Below are 21,261 nucleotides of genomic sequence, written 5' to 3' on the forward strand. Positions count from 1 at the left end.
AAGTTTGTTATAACTTTCCACATATACAATCTAATTAGTGGAAGGGTGTCTTAAAATCTGCTGTGGTGGGGAAAGCAGTAACAGGGGGTGGGGGGCAAACCCATGCTCCTTGCTTCTCTGCCCCTCGTCTCCCCACTGCTGCCTGCTCCTCTGTCTGTGCTTGCTCCCTTCTGCAGCCTGCCCCGCATCCTTTATCACCAAAGTACCTGCCCACCGTCTACCTTGCCCTTACCTTCTGCTGCACCTCTGCTTCTTTGGGGCAGTCAGCAGCAATGGCAGTTCGCGGACAGGTCTGGGGGTGGGGAAGGGGGTGTGGCACAGCCACAGCCATGTGGGGGGGGGCAAGGTGTGGGTGGAAAGGCTGCAGGCTTCTCTCCCCCATGCTGCCTTCCAGCTGTGTGCCCCTTCTCCACCAAACAAGCCATTCTATCCAGCAGCAGGCAGTGACTCCACTCCTGCTTCAGCCCTGACCCTGGGGCCAAAGCTGAACTGCTGTCTGTCCTGGGCTGGTATACGTATCCAAGATGGGGCTTCCTCCCTCTTTCTCCTCCCCTCCCCCCCCCCCCCCCCAAATGCTGATGGTTGGGGAGCAACTTTTGTCTTGGATTCAAGTAAATACAGTAAAACTGTTTCCGTTGCTTTTCTGCAATTAGGGAGGTACTGGGCTAAGGCTTTAGAGCTTCTTGGTTTAGTTTTGTCAGCCTCAAAAGGAAGCTTGTAATAAAGTGTCTAAATAGAATAGCCTGAATTGTTGCTGGAGCTTCATTAATTACAACTGGTGTTACTTGATGTGGATGGCTATGTGGTAGTCGTGTATGACCCTGGCAGTGCAAGAGCACATTGAAAGAGCCTACATATGATATCATCATAATTAGCACAGTGGGGTCCAGCCTTTTGGACAAAGGTACTGCAAATTAACCTGCATTCTCCCTGAGTACAGCTGCAGTCCCCTTCCTCTGCCCAATTTTCTGCTCTGCTTTCTCTCCCCTCCCTGCCCTGTAATCCCTGCCCAATCTCCTCATCTGCTTTCTGTTTCCTGCCCTGCTCTCCCTTCCCAGTTTGCAGCCCTGCTTTCTTCTTGTCCTGTCTGCCGCTGTGCTGCTTGTCCCTACCCTGATCTGCCATGTGTCCCAAAGGCTGCTTGTGGCGCAGGTGCCACTGGTTAGTCACCCTGGTCTATTAGAGTGGTTTGCAACCTTGTCAGTCACCTTACTGTTCCACAACTTTTTCAAACATGGCAGCATCCTGGGTTGAGAACTACTGTTATACTCGACCTCAATGGCTCTCAACTGGGTGTTGCTGCTGCCAGGTGAAACTGTCCCATGCACCTGGTGTGCAGCCTGACTGGGAAGGGCTGTAGCATGTATGCATTCTACTGCCTCAGTAGGGTTTTTGATAACCCTAAAGTAGACAAGAGAGCTGGCTCATACTGCAGCCTTTTCTTCCACTCTTGCACATTATCTCCCAGAAACAGGTGTGCAGGGCAGATGGAACTGTCCTGTGCACCTCTGCTTCCAGGAAGAGCATTGGGATGGAGGGGTGGCAGAAAGGGGTACAGACTGAAAAGGGATGCAAACTGGCTACAGCATGAGCCAGTTCTTCTGACTGCATTAAGATTATCAGAGAACCCTAACGCAAGAGGAGTGAGTGTGTATGCTGCAGCCTCTTTATGCAGGGCAGCTTTATCTGGCTGCTACCACTTCAGCATCCCTGTATCACATCCCCTCCCCAGTTGAGAATCATGGTTCTAATAGATATGGTATTAAGCATGACAGGTGGTTTTAGTCCTAGCTCTGACACATCAGCTTTGTGACATTACACAAATTATTTAACTACTGAATTCTTTACACCTGGAAACAAAACTTTACTTTTAAAGCACTTTAAGACTCATAGATTAAATGAAGTAGGTTCCCAACTTCTAGCTTGCTAAAGTGTTAAAGAATTTCCAGTCGACTCTGGTTTTTAAATTGCTGTTTCTTGTGGCACTCATGCTTTGCATCTGAAACACAAATGTCAGATGGATGCAGAGGACATATGGGGTGACTTGTTTGGATTTCTTTAGTCATATTTAGTCAGAGTATTGGTCTGAAGTGGGCACCACTTCCCTTTTTGTGGTAGTGAGGGATTTAACTCTTGACAGCACTGGATATTATGTAAATAGGTGCTGTTTAATCTTCTATAACAAAAGCTTTGCCTATCCACCTTAATCCTCATCTGTCCCCTCTTCCTATTTTGAATTTCAATTGTTGACCAATTAGAGGCAACTATTGTTAGACAGATGGACACTTTATTAACTTGAATTACGATCTGATTAAGACTGGAGGTCGATTTAGAGTGGCTGTCAGGAATTTGAGTTGGCAGTCCATCCAGCCCCATTTCTTAATGCTGATGAAAAATACATGTCTTCTCACTCCCCTGCTGACTACACACATTTAGTTTAGAAACTTTTTTGTTCCTAACTAAAGTTGCATACACATGTTCAAATGATCTGGGAGAATCCTAGGTTTGTTTTCCTGCTACAGAAATTTGCCCAGAGACCCCTGAGCCAACATTTTAATGCTGAGTCCCTGTAGAGCCGAGAGCTTGCAATGCTGACACTAGCACAGCCAGGGGCCTCTATGCACGCATCTGTGTGATGTGCAGGCTCCCTCATGCTGCCTGGAGACAGATGGCAGTGGTACACAGGGCATCCCTGATTTGGCTGACCTGGACTGCTCAGGGTCAGCCTGTATCTCCCTACAGCACAATGTGGGATTTGTGAAGAGGGTGTGTTCTGCTCCCTGCTCCACTGGAACAGTAGAGTCCAGCCTAAGCAACAGTGTCTCAGGGGAGGAGGAGAGGAGCAATGCACCCTGGGATGCTGGGAGACTGTTCTCTGATTCTTATGGGAGAAACGTGGCCTAAATCCATATAGGAGATAGTCTTAAGTCTACTGATGCCTTGAATTCAAGTAATGATAAAGCAGATTCATGGTGGGACAGAGTTCTGGAGTGAATGGTAAGACCTAAAGCATAGGAGTTGCCACCTGTCATAGTCCCATACAGCCATTTGCGAGACAAATGTGCAGTGCTTTCCAGGTAAGGGAATTTAACCTGGCTGAGTAACGAACACTTGGATTTGTTTAGAAGCTGAACTGGCTCAGTGTACAGGCAATGTAAAGAGTTGGTTAGAAAATTAAAACGCCACAGAGCTTTAAACTTCACATTGATTAGTGGCTGGTGTATTAATGTTTCTTTTTTAATTTTCCTTAAGTCAAAACAGGAAAAAATGGCGTGCAGAGATAAGAGCATGCAGGATCGGCTGAGGCTGGGTCACTTCACTACTGTCCGGCATGGGGCATCTTTCACTGAGCAGTGGACAGATGGTTATGCTTTCCAGAATCTCATAAAGTAAGGGCGGAACCTCTCCTATTTATCTGCAAGACAAAGAAAATCTTTCTCGTTTTATATAATGCTAGTCCCTCTCATGCCAAAAATTTGACTCGTGAGTCTTGTGCAAGGATTGGATTGGCCTTTTGACAGGAAACACGCTTCTCAGACAACCTTTGAATCCAGAGAGTGAACAGTACCATTCCAGTTGAAACATTGAGTTGAGGGAATAGAGCTGGAATCAAATTGTCACAGTTAGGGTGTTAAGAGCACCGGAGTTGACCTCTGCTCTCTCAAAAAGTCAGTGTCAACTTAAATTTTAAAACACTGTTTTTCCTTGTTAAAAATGAAATTTTATTTAAATGCCGAAAATGTTTTTAGAGTTCAAAAGGTTCAGTACATCTACACAGCTGGCATGTCTTCCTGTACTTTGCATTAACACTTGATTACTCATCTACTTCTGTTACTTGGAAACCATCATAATACATCTGCCCATTTCTCTCCTAGGCAACAGGAGAGGATAAATTCCCAGCGGGAGGAGATTGAAAGACAACGAAAAATGTTAGCAAAACGGAAGCCACCTGCCATGGGACAGACCCCTCCAGCAAGCAACGAGCAGAAGCAGCGTAAGAACAAGACCAATGGAGCAGAAAACGAAACGTATGTTGCATGGCTTTATTGGGGCTTTCTAAGTCTCCCTGCTTCTATGGAATAGAATTCTCGACCTGTTTCTAGGCTTTATTTTTTATCTCCAGTAGCCATTTGTATAGACAAATGTTGGAAAATAAGTATAGTCTTCAGGGCTACAGCCAGGTGTTCCTGAGTATTTTCCATGGGAATGGAACAAGGATACCCATCTCCAAATTTGTTATGATATCTGTATCTTTTCCAGTATTGTTGCTGTATTTGATTGATGAAACATGGAAAAGTGTCCTTGTCTTCTGTAGAAAATCAGCTCTAAAATTAAACACTTCCCCAAGATTTCAGTACATTTTTCCAATGGGTCCACTTTTTTTTTTTTTATTTAAGAGTGGTGCCCAGAACCAAAGTCAGTACTCCAAGTGATGCCTTGCCAGTGTTGAGCAGAGAGGAAGAATTACTTCAGCTTAGCACTCCTGTTTGCATGTGCCAATATAGTATGTGTGGCTTTTTTGCAGCATGGCATTGTGGACTCTCTTTTTAGTTCATGACCCACTGACTCCTAAGTCCTCTTCTGTAGAACTATTGTCAGTCAATCTTTTCCTCGTATTGTATTTGTGCAGTAGATTGTTTATATCAAAGCAGGGTGCTTTGCACTGGTCCATACTGAATTGCATCCTGTTTGTTTATGACCATTTCTGCAATTAGTCGACATCATTTTGCATTCTAATCTGTTCTCCATAGTGCTTGAAGCCCTTCTCAGATAGATACCATCTGTTAAAGTAGTAGGTGTATTCCTACTATCCAAGTCAATCAAAACACTACACAGTTCTATACCCAAGGCAGATGCCTGCAGAACCCCAATTAAGTCTTCCAGTTTGAGAGTGAGTCATGATGTTGCTGCAAGTACAAGTGTGTCTTTTGTTTTTGTTATGTATCAGTCTTCCCTTAGTTTAGTCTAGACCATGGTTCCCCAGCTAAGGCCCCTGTAAGGGCAGGAGGACACAACTGGTTGGAAAACCAGATTTTATTTCTTGAAACCCTTATTCAACTACGTTCTAGCTCTGACTTCAGTTGGTAGCAGTCTACAGCTTGCGATTGAAATTCTGTTCACTTTTCCTTTTGGATCTAGGTATTGTAGCATGCAAGATGCATTCATTTCCCCCCACTGATCTGGAAGAAAAAACTTGTAAGGGTAGAGTAAACAGAATTTGTCTTTAGTCAGCATACTAATATTTTTTAAAGAAATTGCCTGCTTGATGTGTGTTTGTGTCTGCAATTTTAGAGAATGAGGTTTTAGGAAATGTTTTTACCCTAGAGAATAAGTGGTTTCACATTTCTGATGCTGAAATATCAACCACTGATCAAAGCATCCTGAAAATAATGTTCAATCTGGAAAACCCTCTTTTAATTTCAAATTTACTTTGCTTTACAGAACAGTGTGGATTAATTAGATCTGATTTAAATTCAGGTCAGCTCCTTTCTCAAGAGAGCTTGTCTTATAGTCTGTCTCAAAAAAGAATTATCAATATGCTTAACTTTTTTGCTAAATGAGTCATTGTGTAAACATTGTTAGAATCGGTTATTTTCTAGTACAGTTAATATCTTAATTTTGGAACAAAAAGATCCTTCACAAAGTTGTTGGTTTTTTTTTTCAAGGAGAACTTGCATTTTGAGCAATGGGCTAAATACATTGACTTGTACCGTGGCAGAACTGGCAAATACTAGTTAGATTTATTGCTTTACTTTAGCTGAACTGTAGTTGAAATGGAGAAACACCATCAGAAGAGTTGGTATATTAACTAGGAAACTGGCTACTCCCAAGTTTTACATCTTAATTGGTGGTGATTTCTTATGTGTTTGTGCAAATGTAATGAGATCTAGAAGGCAGTATAGGCCACAGGGTGGTATCCTGTGGTTTGTGGCCCAGATCCAGTCTGCAGAGCCATTTGATCAGGCCTGTGGACATGGGGCTTTCATGGTAGGAGGTTTTGGCATTAGTCACTCTCCCCATGCCACTGCAGCAAAAAACAACCCACTTATTTCTGACTCAGACTGGGTCATGTTAGCCTGCAGCCCAAAAAGGTTGCTGACCACAGTGCTAGACAGCTAGATACCTTACTACTGTGCCCTGCCTCTTTCTTTCCCTGTTGTATTTTACTGTTTTCTGTACCTGAATATCTCTTGGCATGGTGAGGCCAGCAGTGGATGAAGCAAAGAGACGTGCATTAGTGCAAGACTGAGAAAGAAACTGCTTTTTTAACATTCAGCACAGTGCTAGCAAGTTGTTAGGCAAGGGGGAAGGATAGCCTTAGTGGCTAGGAGCAGGGATGGAGTTGGGACACCTGTAAAGGGCAGTGACAGGAGAGAGGTAGAGTCTATATGGTCTGATCTGCAGGTTTGAAGTTTAATTTCAACCATTGTGACACTGAAGTAGGAGATCTCATTACAAATATAGAAAAAATACCTCTTAAGTGATGTATTACATCACTTTCAAATGCTTCAAAATTTGTTTATGATTCTGCTAGCTACTGTGTAGAAAGGGGTGGGACTGTTCACAGTATCTAGTAGTATAGTGTTCATACACATGAATATTTATCTCCATGCTGGTAACAGTCTGAGCTTAGTCTCTGTTCCTTGCCAGTAGCATGTATACGGTCTAGAACAGTGCTTCTTAACCCTTTTTTTTGTACCGGGACCCATTTGTAAACATCAATGGCCAGTCCCAACCCAGTGCCCCTCACTTCCAACCCACTGCCCCTGACTCCAGCCCCACAGTGTGCGCGGCAGGAGGTGGGTGTATGGGGCTAGGGGGCGGTGTGTGGGGGGTGTAGGGGGACAAGCAGTCCCTTGCGCACTTGCAAGGGAAAAGCCATGGTTTCCTGCACTTTTTCTCCTCTAAAGGAGAAAAATATATGAAGTTTGTTCATGACCCTTTCATATATTCTTGCCACCAACTTTTGGGTCGCAGCCCCTGGGTTAAGAAACACTGGTCTAGAAGATTGATATAACTCACTTCAAGCCATTATTTTAGCTAGTGTGCAATAGCTATACTAATGTACCTGAACAGTTTGTTTACAGCTTCTTTGGTAAATGATCCTTCAATTTCATGATAGTTTGCTGAAAATGTGGATGTTCTAATAAACTAAAAACCTATTTTTAAAAAAATGGTCTTTGTCAACATTAAAAAAAATATTTTGTTGAAAATGAAGCAGTCAGCTAAGTGCACCAAACCTTAAGATGGGTTCTTTTCCCTTACCTGCTTGTAGAGGCATAACCGCTGTGGTGCAGGCACTGTATTGTTAACAGACAAACTGTCCAGGGGAATGGCCTGACCTTTCTTTTGGTGCAAAAAATATAGCAAAGAACTATAAACAGTGTTATATGAGCATCTTATTCCTGAAGAAAATAATGGGCTTGGTATGCAATACTCAGCGTTAAACTATTCCCAAGTATACCATGCTTTTACTCTCCCATTGCTTTGTAGTAATGGGAGAAACCAGTGTAGTAGTTCAATTTTTAACTTGAACCTTGCGGTGACCCATCAGACTTCATTAATGTACTCAATGGTGATGTCTGATTTAGTTAAGTTTGAGTTCAAGTTTTTGTTGCACTTTTTATACTTTCTTGGTTAATTACTTTCCTTGGATTCCTTTTGCACTTATTTCTCTCCCTTCTCCTGTTCTTGGCCTCTGCTCAAAATAGGACATGCTCAGAAATTTTTGCCCCAGATCAATTTGGATGTAATACTGTCGCAGGGAATGGAATAATTTCCATTTTCAAAAAGTGAAAGTCTCTGGAACATTAAACATTTACAGTATCTTTTGGTTTTCTTTTTTTAAGAGCAAACTTCATTGTATGAAACGCATGCTATTGATGAGTTAGGTTTCAATTTCAACTAGCACAGAAGGTCAAGTAATGAATGTTCTAATGTAACAGAGATTTTATACAGTGTAAGACAACTACAACCAATCTGTCAAACCTGAAGAGTGCAGGTAGGCAGTGCTCCCTTCCATCACATAAAGGGTATGCTTTCAGTGTGGATGCACTGAACACTTTCCGTCCATTATAAATTGACTGAATTTAAAGATTCATTTCCCTTTCAGGAGTTTGTTTAAAATAGACATACATTCTAAAATGTAGCTCACAGATATCACATTTACATTCACACAGGTTAACATTAGCTGAATATCATGAACAGGAGGAAATCTTCAAACTCCGACTAGGTCATCTTAAAAAGGTAAGAACATTTCTCCAGAAATGACTTCTCAATCGCAATTGGTTAAGGTACATTTGAACAGTATTAGGCCTCTATGTAGAAGTGATTGTAACTTGTTTGAGAAATAAGTGTTCCTTTACCATATTTCCTGAGGGCAGAGACGTCAAGGAAAAGGTGCTCATAGCTTCAGTAAATGAGGCCATACGTTTGATGTAGTTATGATTTTCCTGGTCTGCAAAATACTAAAAGGGCAGGAAAAACCCTTTTTGTCAGCATAACTAGCCCACTCATCTGTATTATAATACAAAGTTTTCCTGGTGTCCGTGACCCCAAACATTAATTAAAATATTGGGTGCCACTAAATTATTAAATTAATTATGATGCATATATAAAAAGATAAAAAAATTATATAAAATAAAACTTATAAACATGCCTTTCTGCAAATTTTTGCTATGAAAAGAACAACCATCCTTATGAACAAGGATAAGGTCATTGTTAGGCATCTTTGGATACTTCAGGTAATTAATAGTAAGTAACCAGATGTCCATTTTTCAATCTTCTTGGCTTCAGCAGGTGTCATATCTGCAGGTGAAACAAGTATTATGTAACTGGTTGGTTCCTTATTAATTTGTTAATCACTACAATGGTGTGTGCATGTTTTCTGAAAACTTTAATAAAAAAAAAAACAAAAAACACCTAGCAGATACTGTGTTAACAAAAACTAACTAAGACGAGAACATTCTTAATTTTTTGGCCAACTCCCAATCCTACTTACCCAGCATTACTGAATTTTGTTACAATGCTGTGGTGTGAGGACAGCTACCTTTTACCTTTGGCTGCAGAGTTTCCTTTCAGCCCCTAAGGAATAAACAGGATTAGTGCAAGTGGGTTGCTGGAGTCTGCAGAAGCTTGTCTTCCAGTGTGTTTTCTGCAATTGAACTTTGCTTTAACAAGTTGTAGATCCTTGGCTGAATTGTATGCCTTTCTCTATGCTAGATCATTTCACCTACCCTTATTTCCATTGATCATAGGATCAAAGGAAAGTAGGGTTGGATGGGACCTCATAAAGTTATTGTAGCTGGTTGTTGTTTCAGCTTTTATTTTCATGGGGCAAACTTGTCCCCACAAGAACCCCAGCATCCATAACAGAACAAGTACATATACAAATAATAAAGGGTTTTGGAGAAACCCAAATCCAAACTGCAGTCCTTCCTCAGACCTGGAGAGGGCACCTCAGCTCTGAGCTGCCTCAGCCATATAGCCTTCCCCTTTTCCCTCAGTTCCCCTCCCTGGAAGCTGGAGCTTTTAACTTCCTCTGGGACCAGCAATCATCCCTCAGCTGGCTCTGTCCCTTGAACAGGCAGGCTGTTACTCATGAACCTCCTGGAACTATGCACTCATAGCTGTGCTCCCAGTTACAGTCATCTATTCCAGCCCCCCACTTAAGGCAGGATCATCCCTGGCTAAGCCATCTTAGCCAAGTGTCTATGTCTAACCTGATCTTGAAAATTTCCAAAGATGGAGATTCCACAATTTTGCCAAGTAGCCTGTTCCAAGACTTGGCCACCCTCATAGTCAGAAAGCTCCTCCTAATCTCCAACCTGAATTTCTTCTTCTGCATCTTGAGGCCATTTTTCCTGGTCCTGTCCCCTACAGCCTTGGAGAAAAGCACATTTCCATCCTCTCTCTGATTGCCCTTCAGGTATTTGAATACTGTTATCAAATCCTCTCCCCCTCTTCCCCCCTACCCCAAGTTTTGTCTTCTGCAGACTGAATAACCCTAGCTCTTTTAGTAATTTCTCATAAGTTCTGTCTCCCAGGTCTCTAATAATTTTTGTGGCTCTGCAGTGTACTCTTTCCAATTTGTCAATGTCCTTCTTGAAGTAGAGGGCCCAAAACTGGACACAGTACTCTAGGTGAAGCCTTGAGAGTGCTGAAAAGAACTGAAGAATCACTTCCTTTGATTTGCAGTGCTACAACCCAGTATGCCAATGGTCTCTTTTTCTACAGGAGCACACTGTTGGCTCATATTCAACTTGTGTAACCTCCAGGTCCTTCTCTGCAGTACTGCAGCCTAGCCAGTCATTCCCCAGTCTCTATTTGTGTATGCAATTATTCTGTCCCAAGTGGAGGACTTTGCATTTGCCCTTGTTGAATCTTATCTGATTGATTTTTGGATAATTTCTCCAGTCTATCCAAGTTATTCTGGATCCTAGCCCTGCCCTCCAGAGCATCTGCAACTCCACCTAATTTGGTGTTATCCACAAATTCACTAGGCTTGCATTTGATATCATCATCCAAATAATTTAATGAAAATATTAATACTGGACCCAAGACAGATTCCTGGGGAGCCCCGTTTGGTACCTCCTCTCCCAGCTAGACATTGAGCCTTCATTGAGTACTCATTGAGCACAATGATGCAACCAGTTATGTATCCATGTGTTACAGTACTTTAGTTTAGTCTATATTTCCATAACTTGCTAATGAGAATATTGTGGGAGATGGTGTCAGAAGCCTCGCTGAAGTCAAGATGCATCACATCCACTGCTCTACCCCAATCCACAAAGCCCATCTCCTTTATAGAAGGAACTCAGGTTGATCAGGCATGTGATGCTAGCTACAATGGGAATCATACTTTGCCAATAAGAGCTACTGCCACTTTAGCCATTGCAATAGAGACGTGACCAAAATTAAATGACGTAGTCCTAAGAATGCCTAGGCTCTACTTACCCTAGAGCTTTCACTCTCTATAAATGGATTACTCTCAGATCTATTTATCATCAGTGTTTAATCTGCAGCCCAAAACAGGAGTCCATTTGGAACTTGGCCTTCATAAGCATGAAATAATGTTCTGGGTTTGTGGCCCTATCTGGGGCTGTGCTGACCATTCTCTTTTTTTGGTGACTGGCTCATTCTTAGTTCCTGAAAATAGAAAAAAGTTGAGATGAAAAAAGATGAAGTCCAAACAAATGGGTTAGAGAGGCATGAGCTTTCATAGGCAAAAGCCACCATACCTTACTTTGTTTGACTTCAGCCTAACATGGCTAATTATCTCAAAACAAATGGAATAGTTCTGTAACCATGCATAATGAATTGTATAGCTTAAGTCCCACACTTTTCCCTGAGCTTTGAAATCCTGTCCAAGTGATGAAAATCCTGTCGTAGTATATAGAATAGACCAGGGGTAGGTAGCCAGCCTGTGGCACACGTGCCACGAGCAGCACAAATAGCAGAGCGCATGAAAATCAGCAATTTAAAAAAATAATAAAAAAACTCACAGATTTTTTTATTTAAATCAGATTTTTGATTTAATCGTATTTTTACATTTTTTTAAAAGATGCTTTTAAAAAAAACCCAAAACAAACCTATATAAAGATAGAACTTTAACATATCTTAAAACTAAGATATCATCATGAAATAGGGATTATAACTTCTAATTATATACTATTTGAGACAATATATTCATGTAACCTTTTTAGAAAAGTGTTTTATAGATCACAACAGGCCATGGATTATACTAGGGGTCCAATCTTTTATAGGGTTCACAGAGGTTCCTTTATAGATTAGTACCCAGTGGGACTCTGTGCTCAGATTAGAAGATCCCATTAAGCATCTCTGTGATGCTTAGTCTCAGTTCTCAGACTGTGGATTTGTGTTTCCAAAGATAACATCCTTGTTAACAGTGGTATATGGAGATGAGAGGACAGACCTGATTCCCTACCCATCAGCCCAGTTGTCTCTCTACAAGTCTGTGTACACAAAGTCAAGCCCTTACCTCTTTCTAAAAGTGCAAAGTTTCAAGAAGTTAAATGAATAGAGGATTGTGGAGAGTAGAGTATATCTGGGCAAAGAGTAGGAATCTGGAGATAAATGCGAGGAGGGTGGGGCAGTAGAAACAAGAGAGAAACATTTTGAGCAGAATATTCCAGAAGTCTTGAAGAATAAGTTTGAGTATATCCTCTCCATTTGATTTTAGTTCTAGTGAGGGAATGGTAGGATAGAAGGGGAAACCTATTATGGCAGCAGGCTTGCCAGGCCATAAAAAAGAGAAGAAATCAAAGACGAGAAGAAATCTAGAAGAAAGCCCCAAGATGATAATGCATGGCTGCATTGCTCATTTGATGTCCTCCTAATACAGCATGGCAAAAATGTCCCCCAAATATCCATGATCAATTTAGTGAATTCACCTCCCCATGACTTCACAAGTATCTGCTTCAGTTAGCTTTGGTAAATAAAATAACCAAATGATAATTCAGTTTTCTGATGTAGCTTCAAAATTAATCTGAAAAATACCAAAATAAATTATTGCTTTAAAATGCATAGTGTGTACCTTCTAAAAACAAAACCTACATCTCAGTTGTGAATAATATGTATTAAAATTATATCAAACAACAAGAATGTGCTTTTTGTAGACAACAATGATTAAACTGAAGCTTCTTGATTAGTGATTTAAGTCATGCTTTAAATTGATTTGATTTAAATTGGATCCACCCTAACTGGTAGCCTCTGTGTGCAGCATGTAGCAGACTGGGGAGGTGGTAGGCAACACAGCGGCAGATAGAGCAGGGAGCAAAAGGCAATGCAAGAGAGAGGGCAAGAAAAGAGGATCAGAGTGGTATTTGAGAGAGGCATGGGACTTAATTTGTGGCATGCCTGGCAAAAAGGCTGCCTCTGGGTTCTGGATATACCTTGCAAATATCTGCCACTTAAAATATCCATTTAAGAAGAGTACTTCACAAAATCTGTCTCTGCTTCCTTAGAAGCAGTTCTGAGTGAAACATCCCAGCTCTCTGCTCCTCCTTTACCTACTAGCTTGAAATTGGCTAACAAGTCTTTATTCTGCCAAACAGGTCATCTTAGAGCAATAACTGCATCCGCAAGTGATGTTCCAGTTGTACTTCTGTAAACTGGGTTAAGCTGTTAACTTTACAGTGTTTTGTTTTGTTTTGTTTTTTTTAATGCAGGAAGAAGCAGAGATCCAGGCAGAGTTGGAACGGCTAGAAAGGGTTAGAAATTTACATATCAGGGAATTGAAAAGGATACACAATGAAGATAATTCACAGTAAGCAAAGGGTGGCATGGGGGCAGGAGTAGCAAATGTTAACTTTTCAAGAAATGCTAAAATTATCACAGGACACTTACTTCTAGTAATGAGTGTGTAGCATGCTTAAGAACTTGAATTTTGTGTTTATATCAAGGCAGGTCAGAAGTCATTGCAAGTCAAATGTTGAATTTTATACCTGATTTTGAAAGCATTTGCAGCATTATTGAGAAATGGTCAAATTGCATGACAATCACTGATAAATCCTTAATTATGCTTTTGAATCTTTAATATTAAAGTGTCTTCTCTGTAAGCCAGGGGTCGGCAATTATTTTGGGCGGAGGCCCGCTTACTGAGTTTTAGCAAGCTGTTGAGGACTGCATGGGTAGCCCTGCCCCCTGACAGGTACCCTGCCCCTGGTTACCACGTTGGGACCAGATTCCTATTCCCTTGCCCCTGGATATACTCCTTTCAGCAAGGGCTTTGCCATCTCAGAACCAGAAAAACACCAAATTATATTTTAAAAATCAAACATCTACAATATTCATTAATTTGATTAAAAAAAATACTTTTGTCCTGATTTACATGCTTTTGTGTAGTGTACATAGGTGATTACACAATAGCTTAAAATGAAACCTTACTCTTGTATATTGTGGGCGTGTGGGGGCATGAGGGAGTGGGAATAGGTTTGTGGGGGACCGTGGGGGTGGATAGGTGTGTGGAGGGAGAGAGCATGTGGGTGTGTGGGGGTATGTGGGGTGTGGATATGTATGGGGCTTGTGGGGGTGGAGGGTGACTTGGGGGTATGGGGGGTTTGCTTGTATGGCAGTGCGGGGTGGGGGTGCTTGTGTATGGTGGGGTGTGCATGTGGGACTCGCCCTACAAACACACACACTCTCCTTCTCCCTCCCTTGTGTGTGTGTGTGTGTACACACACACACACACACACACACACACACACACACAGTGTGCTTTGCTCACTGCTCTCACTCTCTCACTTCCCTTATTGGTCTCTCTGTTTCCCCCTCCCTCATTGCACGGACACACACACACGCGCGCCAGCTCTGGCAGGCAGAGACTTGTGGGGTGGGGGGTGGAACAGGGAGGACCAGGCTGGCTTTTCTCCTGACTCCTGCTAGTTTCCCCTGGCTCCTATCAGCTTTGACAGAGAGCCTGGAGCAGATGAATGTTCATCTTCTGAAATTTGTAGGTGCCCCACAGGCCAGATAGAATAGCCTGGTGGGCCAGATGTGGCCCGTGGGCCGTATTTTGCCCGCCCCTGCTCTAAGCTATGTAATAGCTGTAATCGGTTGCAGTGTATTGATGGCACTTCCCTTTGTTGGTGTTGATTAAAACTATGTCATCCTCCCCAGATTTAAAGATCACCCAACGCTAAATGATAGATATTTGTTGCTACATCTTCTGGGTAGAGGAGGTTTCAGTGAAGTATATAAGGTAAGTCTGAAGAGTTAATCAGTTTCTGTATTTGAGTCTGATGAAATGCTGCAGTAAGCAAAATCTGACACTTGTTTTCTCAAATGGTGTGTGGATGTGGAGGAAGGGAGGTAGAGACACATGACACATCTGGATTTGATTAGTCAACAGGCTTGATATTTAGTTAGTGCTCTGATTTTCATAAGTTAGATTTTTTGAAGAAATTGTTTTAGGAATTTTTACACTGGCATCTGCAAGTGTTACCAGAACAATGACATTATACAGCTATTCCTTATACCTAAACAGGTGTTAGAGATATTTTGGTTTATTTAACATAGTTACATTACAGTGAGATTGTGAATCAAACATTTTTTGTAAGCTGGGGAGGGGGATGCTGCAGTGTTAGGTGGCGCAGCCTTCATTTCTTAAGTCATTGACACTCAGTTAGGAAACCTTACACACACATTGAGTAATCTCCTTGCTTCCTTGTAAATCAAGATTATGTACATGCTAAACATTTTTTGCAAAATCAAGATGCATAGTATTTAGAGCAGGTTAAGCTGCTTAAAGATCAATAACTTCAAGCACCTGCATCCTCAGATACTATATGCACTCTAGTAGTACATAAATAATGTTTAAATAAAATTAAATAAAAGTAACTGTATGAACTCTAATGGCTAACAAAAGAGTGGTGTAGTATTAACACTTTTTTTAAAAGGGCTATTACATTTTATATGTCAGATATTAAGCCAGTTTCTGTCTTTTGAGGGTTAGGACGGGGGTGGGCAGTTGTTTTAGCTAGAAGGCCACTTAATGATTTTAGTGCCCTCTCATGGGCCACATTCTCTCCCTTTCTCTGCCTCAAGTTCCCACCAGAGATTGGGGCTACTGGCCGGAACTGCAGCTGATGCAGCAGTGTCAGCTGCAGACCTGGGCGCTCACGCATTGCTGCTTTGGGTGCACAGGGTGGGAGCTGGCATAAGCTGCAGAACAGGCTGGGACATGTCCAGCATGACCCAGCAGCCAGAGCCTCTAGCCCCCCATGAGCCAGATCCCATGACTTTGTGCATGGGTGGATTGTCGCAAGGACAAGGCATTTTATTTAATTACAGTTTTCAGAAAATGTTTTAAATATAAAATAAAAATAGATTTATAATTAAGTGTAGCAAAGCCATTGAAGGGTTTAAGGAAATAGTGGCAAGACCTTTCTCTCAATTCCAATCTTAATCCAGTGATATAAAGTTACTCTTGTTGTTTGGTCTTTGTGATCTGAATGTAGCTTTTACTGGCTAGATCAGTGTTGCAGTCACGGGTACAGTGTGTATTGTACACCAGTTTATCAACAGGTAAATTGAAAGATAGATTCTTTAAATCACGTTTTAAAATAGCTTGTTGCATTAATTAACCTTATTTCTCTAATGCCATTTCTTGTTTGTCTGTTCATTGTAATACTGATGCCCTAGACTGGAAGTGGTGTGAATCTCTTGTTTGCATTTGCAGGGTTGTCTTGAAATTTTGACTTTGTCCTCTCCTCTTCACTTTTTAGGCGTTTGATTTAACAGAACAGAGATACGTAGCTGTGAAAATTCACCAGTTAAATAAAAATTGGAGAGATGAGAAGAAAGAGAATTACCACAAGTAAGTGGTGCTGTCAAGCAGAGGGCTGGCTTACAATATAGTGAAGTTGTGCTGTCTCCACATACTAATGGAAACTCTTTGCTATCCATGGAAGCTACATAGCATTCTCCTTTTCCTCCCTTTCCTCCCACTTGCAAAGTCACTTTCCACCTTGGTATCCATATATAAAAGTTATGGGCATCTTAGAAATGCCTGAAATGTGCAAAAAAAAAAAAAAAAAGTGAGTGAGTGTTTGCAAGCTGCTGGTGTGCTGCTGTGTTCTGAATCATGAGTGATGTCGTGAAGTGAACACGTAAGTGCACTACTCTTCAGAACATCTGGCTGTCGCTCCTTGCAGAGAACAAGAGTTTGTGCCCAGCACCCCAGATGTGCTCGTTTGGAATGTGCTTTCCAAAAGCTGCCCTCTCTTCTTTATTGAATATTCTAGGGCAACTGATTAGGAACATGTGTATGTAGGTACAAAAAACCTTGAGCATTTGGTAAAACTTGCTTCTTAATGCAGTGGGTTAGACTCCTGTATCCTGCTTGTCTAGAACTTACTGCCTTTTATATTTCTCTCTCTTGGATCCACAAATGCTCTTTGTTATAAGGTTATTTTTATCTTGGCTAGCAGAACCATTAAACAGCATTAGTTATTCTGCAGTACTGCCAGTGCTTATATCACACTCAGATTGCTTGGTTTTCAAGGATTGTTATGAGCAATTCGAGCTTGTGTTTCAGTTTGAAACATTCTGAGAACTAAACTGAGATGCTATATATGCAGAGCTAAATGATAGCAAAAGTATTTACTACCTGTATTGCTAATGCCTTCTGGTATTTTATTTCCAGACATGCATGTAGAGAGTACAGAATTCACAAAGAACTGGATCATCCTCGAATAGTTAAGCTGTATGACTACTTTTCACTGGATACTGACTCGTAAGTGATATACCTTTTTGACTGCATTTGACCAATTTGCCTCCTATATATAGCTCCAACTAAGCTTAGTGACCTAGCCATAGGGACATTTTTACCTTTGGATATATGCCACATTATATCATTTGGGCATGATTTGGGGATTACTAAAAAACATTGGTATCTTTAATGAGAGTACCCAGTTACAGAAAGGCTAGCAAATGTATAAAGGACTCTTGTGCTTCAGGCCAGCCTGTAGGGACTGACTGACAGGGACTGTGAAGAAGCTTCCCCTATAGACAAGCTGTTCATAGTTGCCCACAATGGGTTTTATGGCATCTTAACTCTGAATCTTTGTTATTGGCTCCTGTTGGAGACCAGATCTAGACAGGCCATTTATCTTGCCTGTTAGAGCCGTTATGTTCCTGAGTTCTTATACCCAGGGCTATCCCTGGAGGGGGAAATCGCGGCAACCAGCCTGGGCCCCATGCTTTGGGGGTCCCACGAACAGTGCCGTACAGGCCCTGCCATGGCTGCCGTGCACTGCCAGCTCCGCGCTTTGGCCGCTTGCCACCCTTTGGCCCTGCATGGGGCCAGACATGCCCCGGGCCTCACACCCCCTAGGAATAGCTCTGCTTATACCTATTGTTCATCACATCTTGGTTGTGATGTATTCTGTGCCTAAGTAAGGTGCCATAAGGGGACTTTCATGATCAAGAATATATAGACATTTGAATTCATTTTGCAGTTTCTGGAAGGCTTTTTAATTTTGCTGTGAAAGGAAATTTAACTGCACCAGGATAAACTTGGTATAAGTGGATGTGAACCTGGTCTTTCTGTGTTTGTGTAGAGGTGGGTTGAGAGATGTATATACATGAGACTTAAGAATTAGATGCAGTTGTAAATGTAAAATGTTTTTGTTTCTTTAGGCTGACTTCTTTTAATTACTGTTTTGCCTTCAGGTTTTGTACAGTATTAGAATACTGTGAGGGAAATGACTTGGATTTCTATCTGAAACAGCACAAGTTAATGTCAGAGAAAGAGGCACGGTCCATTATCATGCAGATTGTGAATGCTTTAAAATACTTAAATGAAATCAAACCGCCCATCATACACTATGACCTTAAACCAGGTATGTTATGCTGCTAAGTGGCATGCTTCTACCCTGTTATGACTAGTTAGCCTCTTTGAACAACTATGGAAAATTCATATCCATCGAAGCCGGGAAGCTGACAGGCCTACCGAGACCCTTTCTAAACCTGGGAGCTTATCTTGTGGAGTAGGATGACTGCTCTGAAATAGTTACTGGCTCCTGGAGTTGGAGATGAAGCTGGAGCATTAAAAGTAGTACAGTTCTAGAAAAAGAGTCTCCTGGTCTGGGCAAGCTTTTGAATTACCACATGCCTGTATTGAGTTCTCTGTATCCTGGATGTCCTTCCTGCTATAGCCACTAGTGATGGGCTTGTTCAGCTTCGTGTGCATGTATGCACATGCACATTCTCTCTCTTGCTTGATGCTTAAATAAATAGCAGTAACATCTACTCTGGGAAAACTTGCTCATTAATTATTTTTTTCAGGGTTCCCAGCCGTTAGGTTAATGTAACAGGTCAGAGTGATCTCAAAGGTTTGAACTTCCAGATTCACTAATGCCCAGTATGCCAGACATATGCCATACACTTTGCTATAAAAGTTTCCATCTCCTTGTGTGCCATGGAGCTGAGGGTAGTAATAGTAAGAAGTCTCTTTACTATCTCTCTCTTTTGAGGAGGCGTATGCTGGGTAAAATCCAGCCACGTGTTTAATTGGGCTGGAGAGCAGTTTTTAACTGTTTTTGCTTCTTACTGTGATGTTTCATTAGCGTTGTGTGGGTTTGTCTGCCGTTGCTTCCTATATGGATTCATGATACTAATACAGTAGGTGGTGCTATTGCACTAGGTTGGGGGGGTTTTGTGTGCCTGTTCTCACTTTTCCCAAACTACTGTGTAATAGTATAGGATCACTAAAAGGCATTTGAACTCGTAGTTGGGTGTACAGCCATTGCATGTAATTCTGCTTGAAAAATGAACCAAAAGTCAGATTGTAAAATGCGTGTTCATTTAGTCCTTAGAGGTAATTCTTAGACCTGAAGTCCTTAGAGCTAATAGAGAAAATGTCTTGCTAATAAACTGAGTACTTATGAAGGCCACTGAGGAGCTCTGTGCCTTGGAGATTAATTTCTGACTACTGAAACATCAGAGCATGTTAGGATTTCTGGGCAGAATAAGGGAGTGGGAGGCACTGGCAACAGGAAGAGGAGAGCTGTCTTCTTTCCCTGACCTTTACTACCAAAACAACCAGTCTTTTCTTGTTCTGACCCCACTTTGAAGCCAGAAAAAACAAGGAGAATAGATTTTGGTTTGGGAGGCCAGTGTAGAGCTGGGAGACAGGCAAAAAATGCAAAGCCAGCAACTCGCTTGAGGCTGGAAGGCAGGTTCTGGCTCCTTACTGTGTTTTAGGAAGTCCTGGTTCTCTCCGGGCTATGCTGTACTTTGAGAGTTGTAACATTTTTCCCAGTCTACCATTTGCTTCGGTTTCTTGTGCAAGTTGGCAGCGTTGTCCTTTGTTTAACACACCACATGCTGCTGCAGTTCCAGTACTGCTTTTTCTTTCCCTTTTCTCTAATGGATGTTTCTAAGAAATTGTTGTCGTCTTCTTCTAGGCAACATTCTTCTAGTCAATGGTACAGCATGCGGAGAGATAAAAATAACAGATTTTGGGCTTTCCAAGATCATGGATGATGACAGTTACAATTCTGTTGATGGTATGGAGCTGACATCACAGGGAGCTGGTACTTACTGGTAAGTATCACTTGGGGCAAGTGCCAAGTCAAAATTTTAGAAAATTTACAAATAAATATTAAAATCCCAGTGGTCAAAACTGGAGTCCACTTTGTACATGTGCCTTTATTAGCCCTTGTGTGTGGTCCTTCCTTGTACAACACTGAGGTCCTTGAGGATGCTCTTGAAAGTCGCATGACATCTGTTTCTATGCTGGCAGCCATATAATTTCCAGGGGGTTAATGTTTATGTATGTGTAAGGTTACCTCTTATCCAGTGGGCCTGATCAGAAGACTACAAACTGCATATGCTGCCATTGATTAAATGCAGCCAGATCAGGTTAGAACTTGGTAGCATCAGACTAGTACATAATGATTTTAACAAGCCATTTGGGGCAGGAACGAAAGAATCCCATACATTTGAAAATGCATTGAGACTACTGTCACTTTTTAGGGTTAATGGTCCTACTGTGGAAAGTGCAACAACACTTTCATTGCCATGCATGACCATAACTTTGGCACTGCAAGTGTCACATAAAAAACAGTTCCAGGAATATAGTGCCCATTGCATCAGCCTTCGCACTGAGGCTAGGACATGCAGTAAGAACTGCTGAGTGCAAAGGCAGAAATTGTATTTTACACTGTTTGTAGCCACAGTGGTTATTTTACGTAGTGTCTCATCCCAACAGATTGAGCAGGCGTGCCCTGTAGATACTCCTGTGTTGTGGCTTTGTGCTCTTCAAAAATTCACTCCAGTCTCGGCAAAACCAAGTTTCTTTAAGAGACAGCATCAAACACTATTTTTAGCAATGTGCATTTTAGCTGGATGTTTCCATTGTGACACTGATATTAAAATGGTTTGGGCAGCAAATGCCAGTTTTCACACTTATGAAGAAGTGAGGCTATCCTGCTGTGTCTAACTGCAGTTAAACTGCTCCAATGAAAAAACTGCAGCTGTTCACTAAAAGAGACAACAAAAGCCCAAATCTTCCCCTTTGTGGGCTGGCTGTCTGTTAAAAGAGCTGAGATGCGTAGTTGAGGTCATAAACCCACTTCTGTATGTACCAGTTTAAAATTGGAGTGGTGCTATAGGTTAGAGCAGCAGGCTACACATGAGAACTGGTTTACTGTCTTAGCATGGCACTGAAGAAGCACACACTAGGAACTGTTTAGTTCTGTTAGAAGCAAGCAGTGATGGAGCAGAGAAGTAAGT

General features: G+C 41.7%; 1 protein-coding gene across 3 annotated transcripts in view; it reads left to right on the plus strand.

Moving 5' to 3' along the window:
• TLK2 (tousled like kinase 2) overlaps positions 1-21,261 on the plus strand; it is a 64,586-nt gene that overhangs the window by 37,756 nt on the left and 5,569 nt on the right. For all 3 annotated transcript variants that reach the window (XM_059726836.1, XM_059726838.1, XM_059726837.1), the window contains exons 11-19: positions 3,253-3,389; positions 3,876-4,028; positions 8,181-8,247; positions 13,191-13,288; positions 14,641-14,722; positions 16,248-16,339; positions 17,168-17,257; positions 18,196-18,365; positions 19,932-20,070. In XM_059726836.1, the coding sequence (XP_059582819.1) occupies positions 3,253-3,389; positions 3,876-4,028; positions 8,181-8,247; positions 13,191-13,288; positions 14,641-14,722; positions 16,248-16,339; positions 17,168-17,257; positions 18,196-18,365; positions 19,932-20,070 (1,028 nt within the window). The remainder of the gene's footprint in view (positions 1-3,252; positions 3,390-3,875; positions 4,029-8,180; positions 8,248-13,190; positions 13,289-14,640; positions 14,723-16,247; positions 16,340-17,167; positions 17,258-18,195; positions 18,366-19,931; positions 20,071-21,261) is intronic.

This window comes from Alligator mississippiensis, chromosome 4, assembly GCF_030867095.1.
Source record: "Alligator mississippiensis isolate rAllMis1 chromosome 4, rAllMis1, whole genome shotgun sequence".
In the NCBI taxonomy this organism is placed as follows: domain Eukaryota; kingdom Metazoa; phylum Chordata; order Crocodylia; family Alligatoridae; genus Alligator; species Alligator mississippiensis.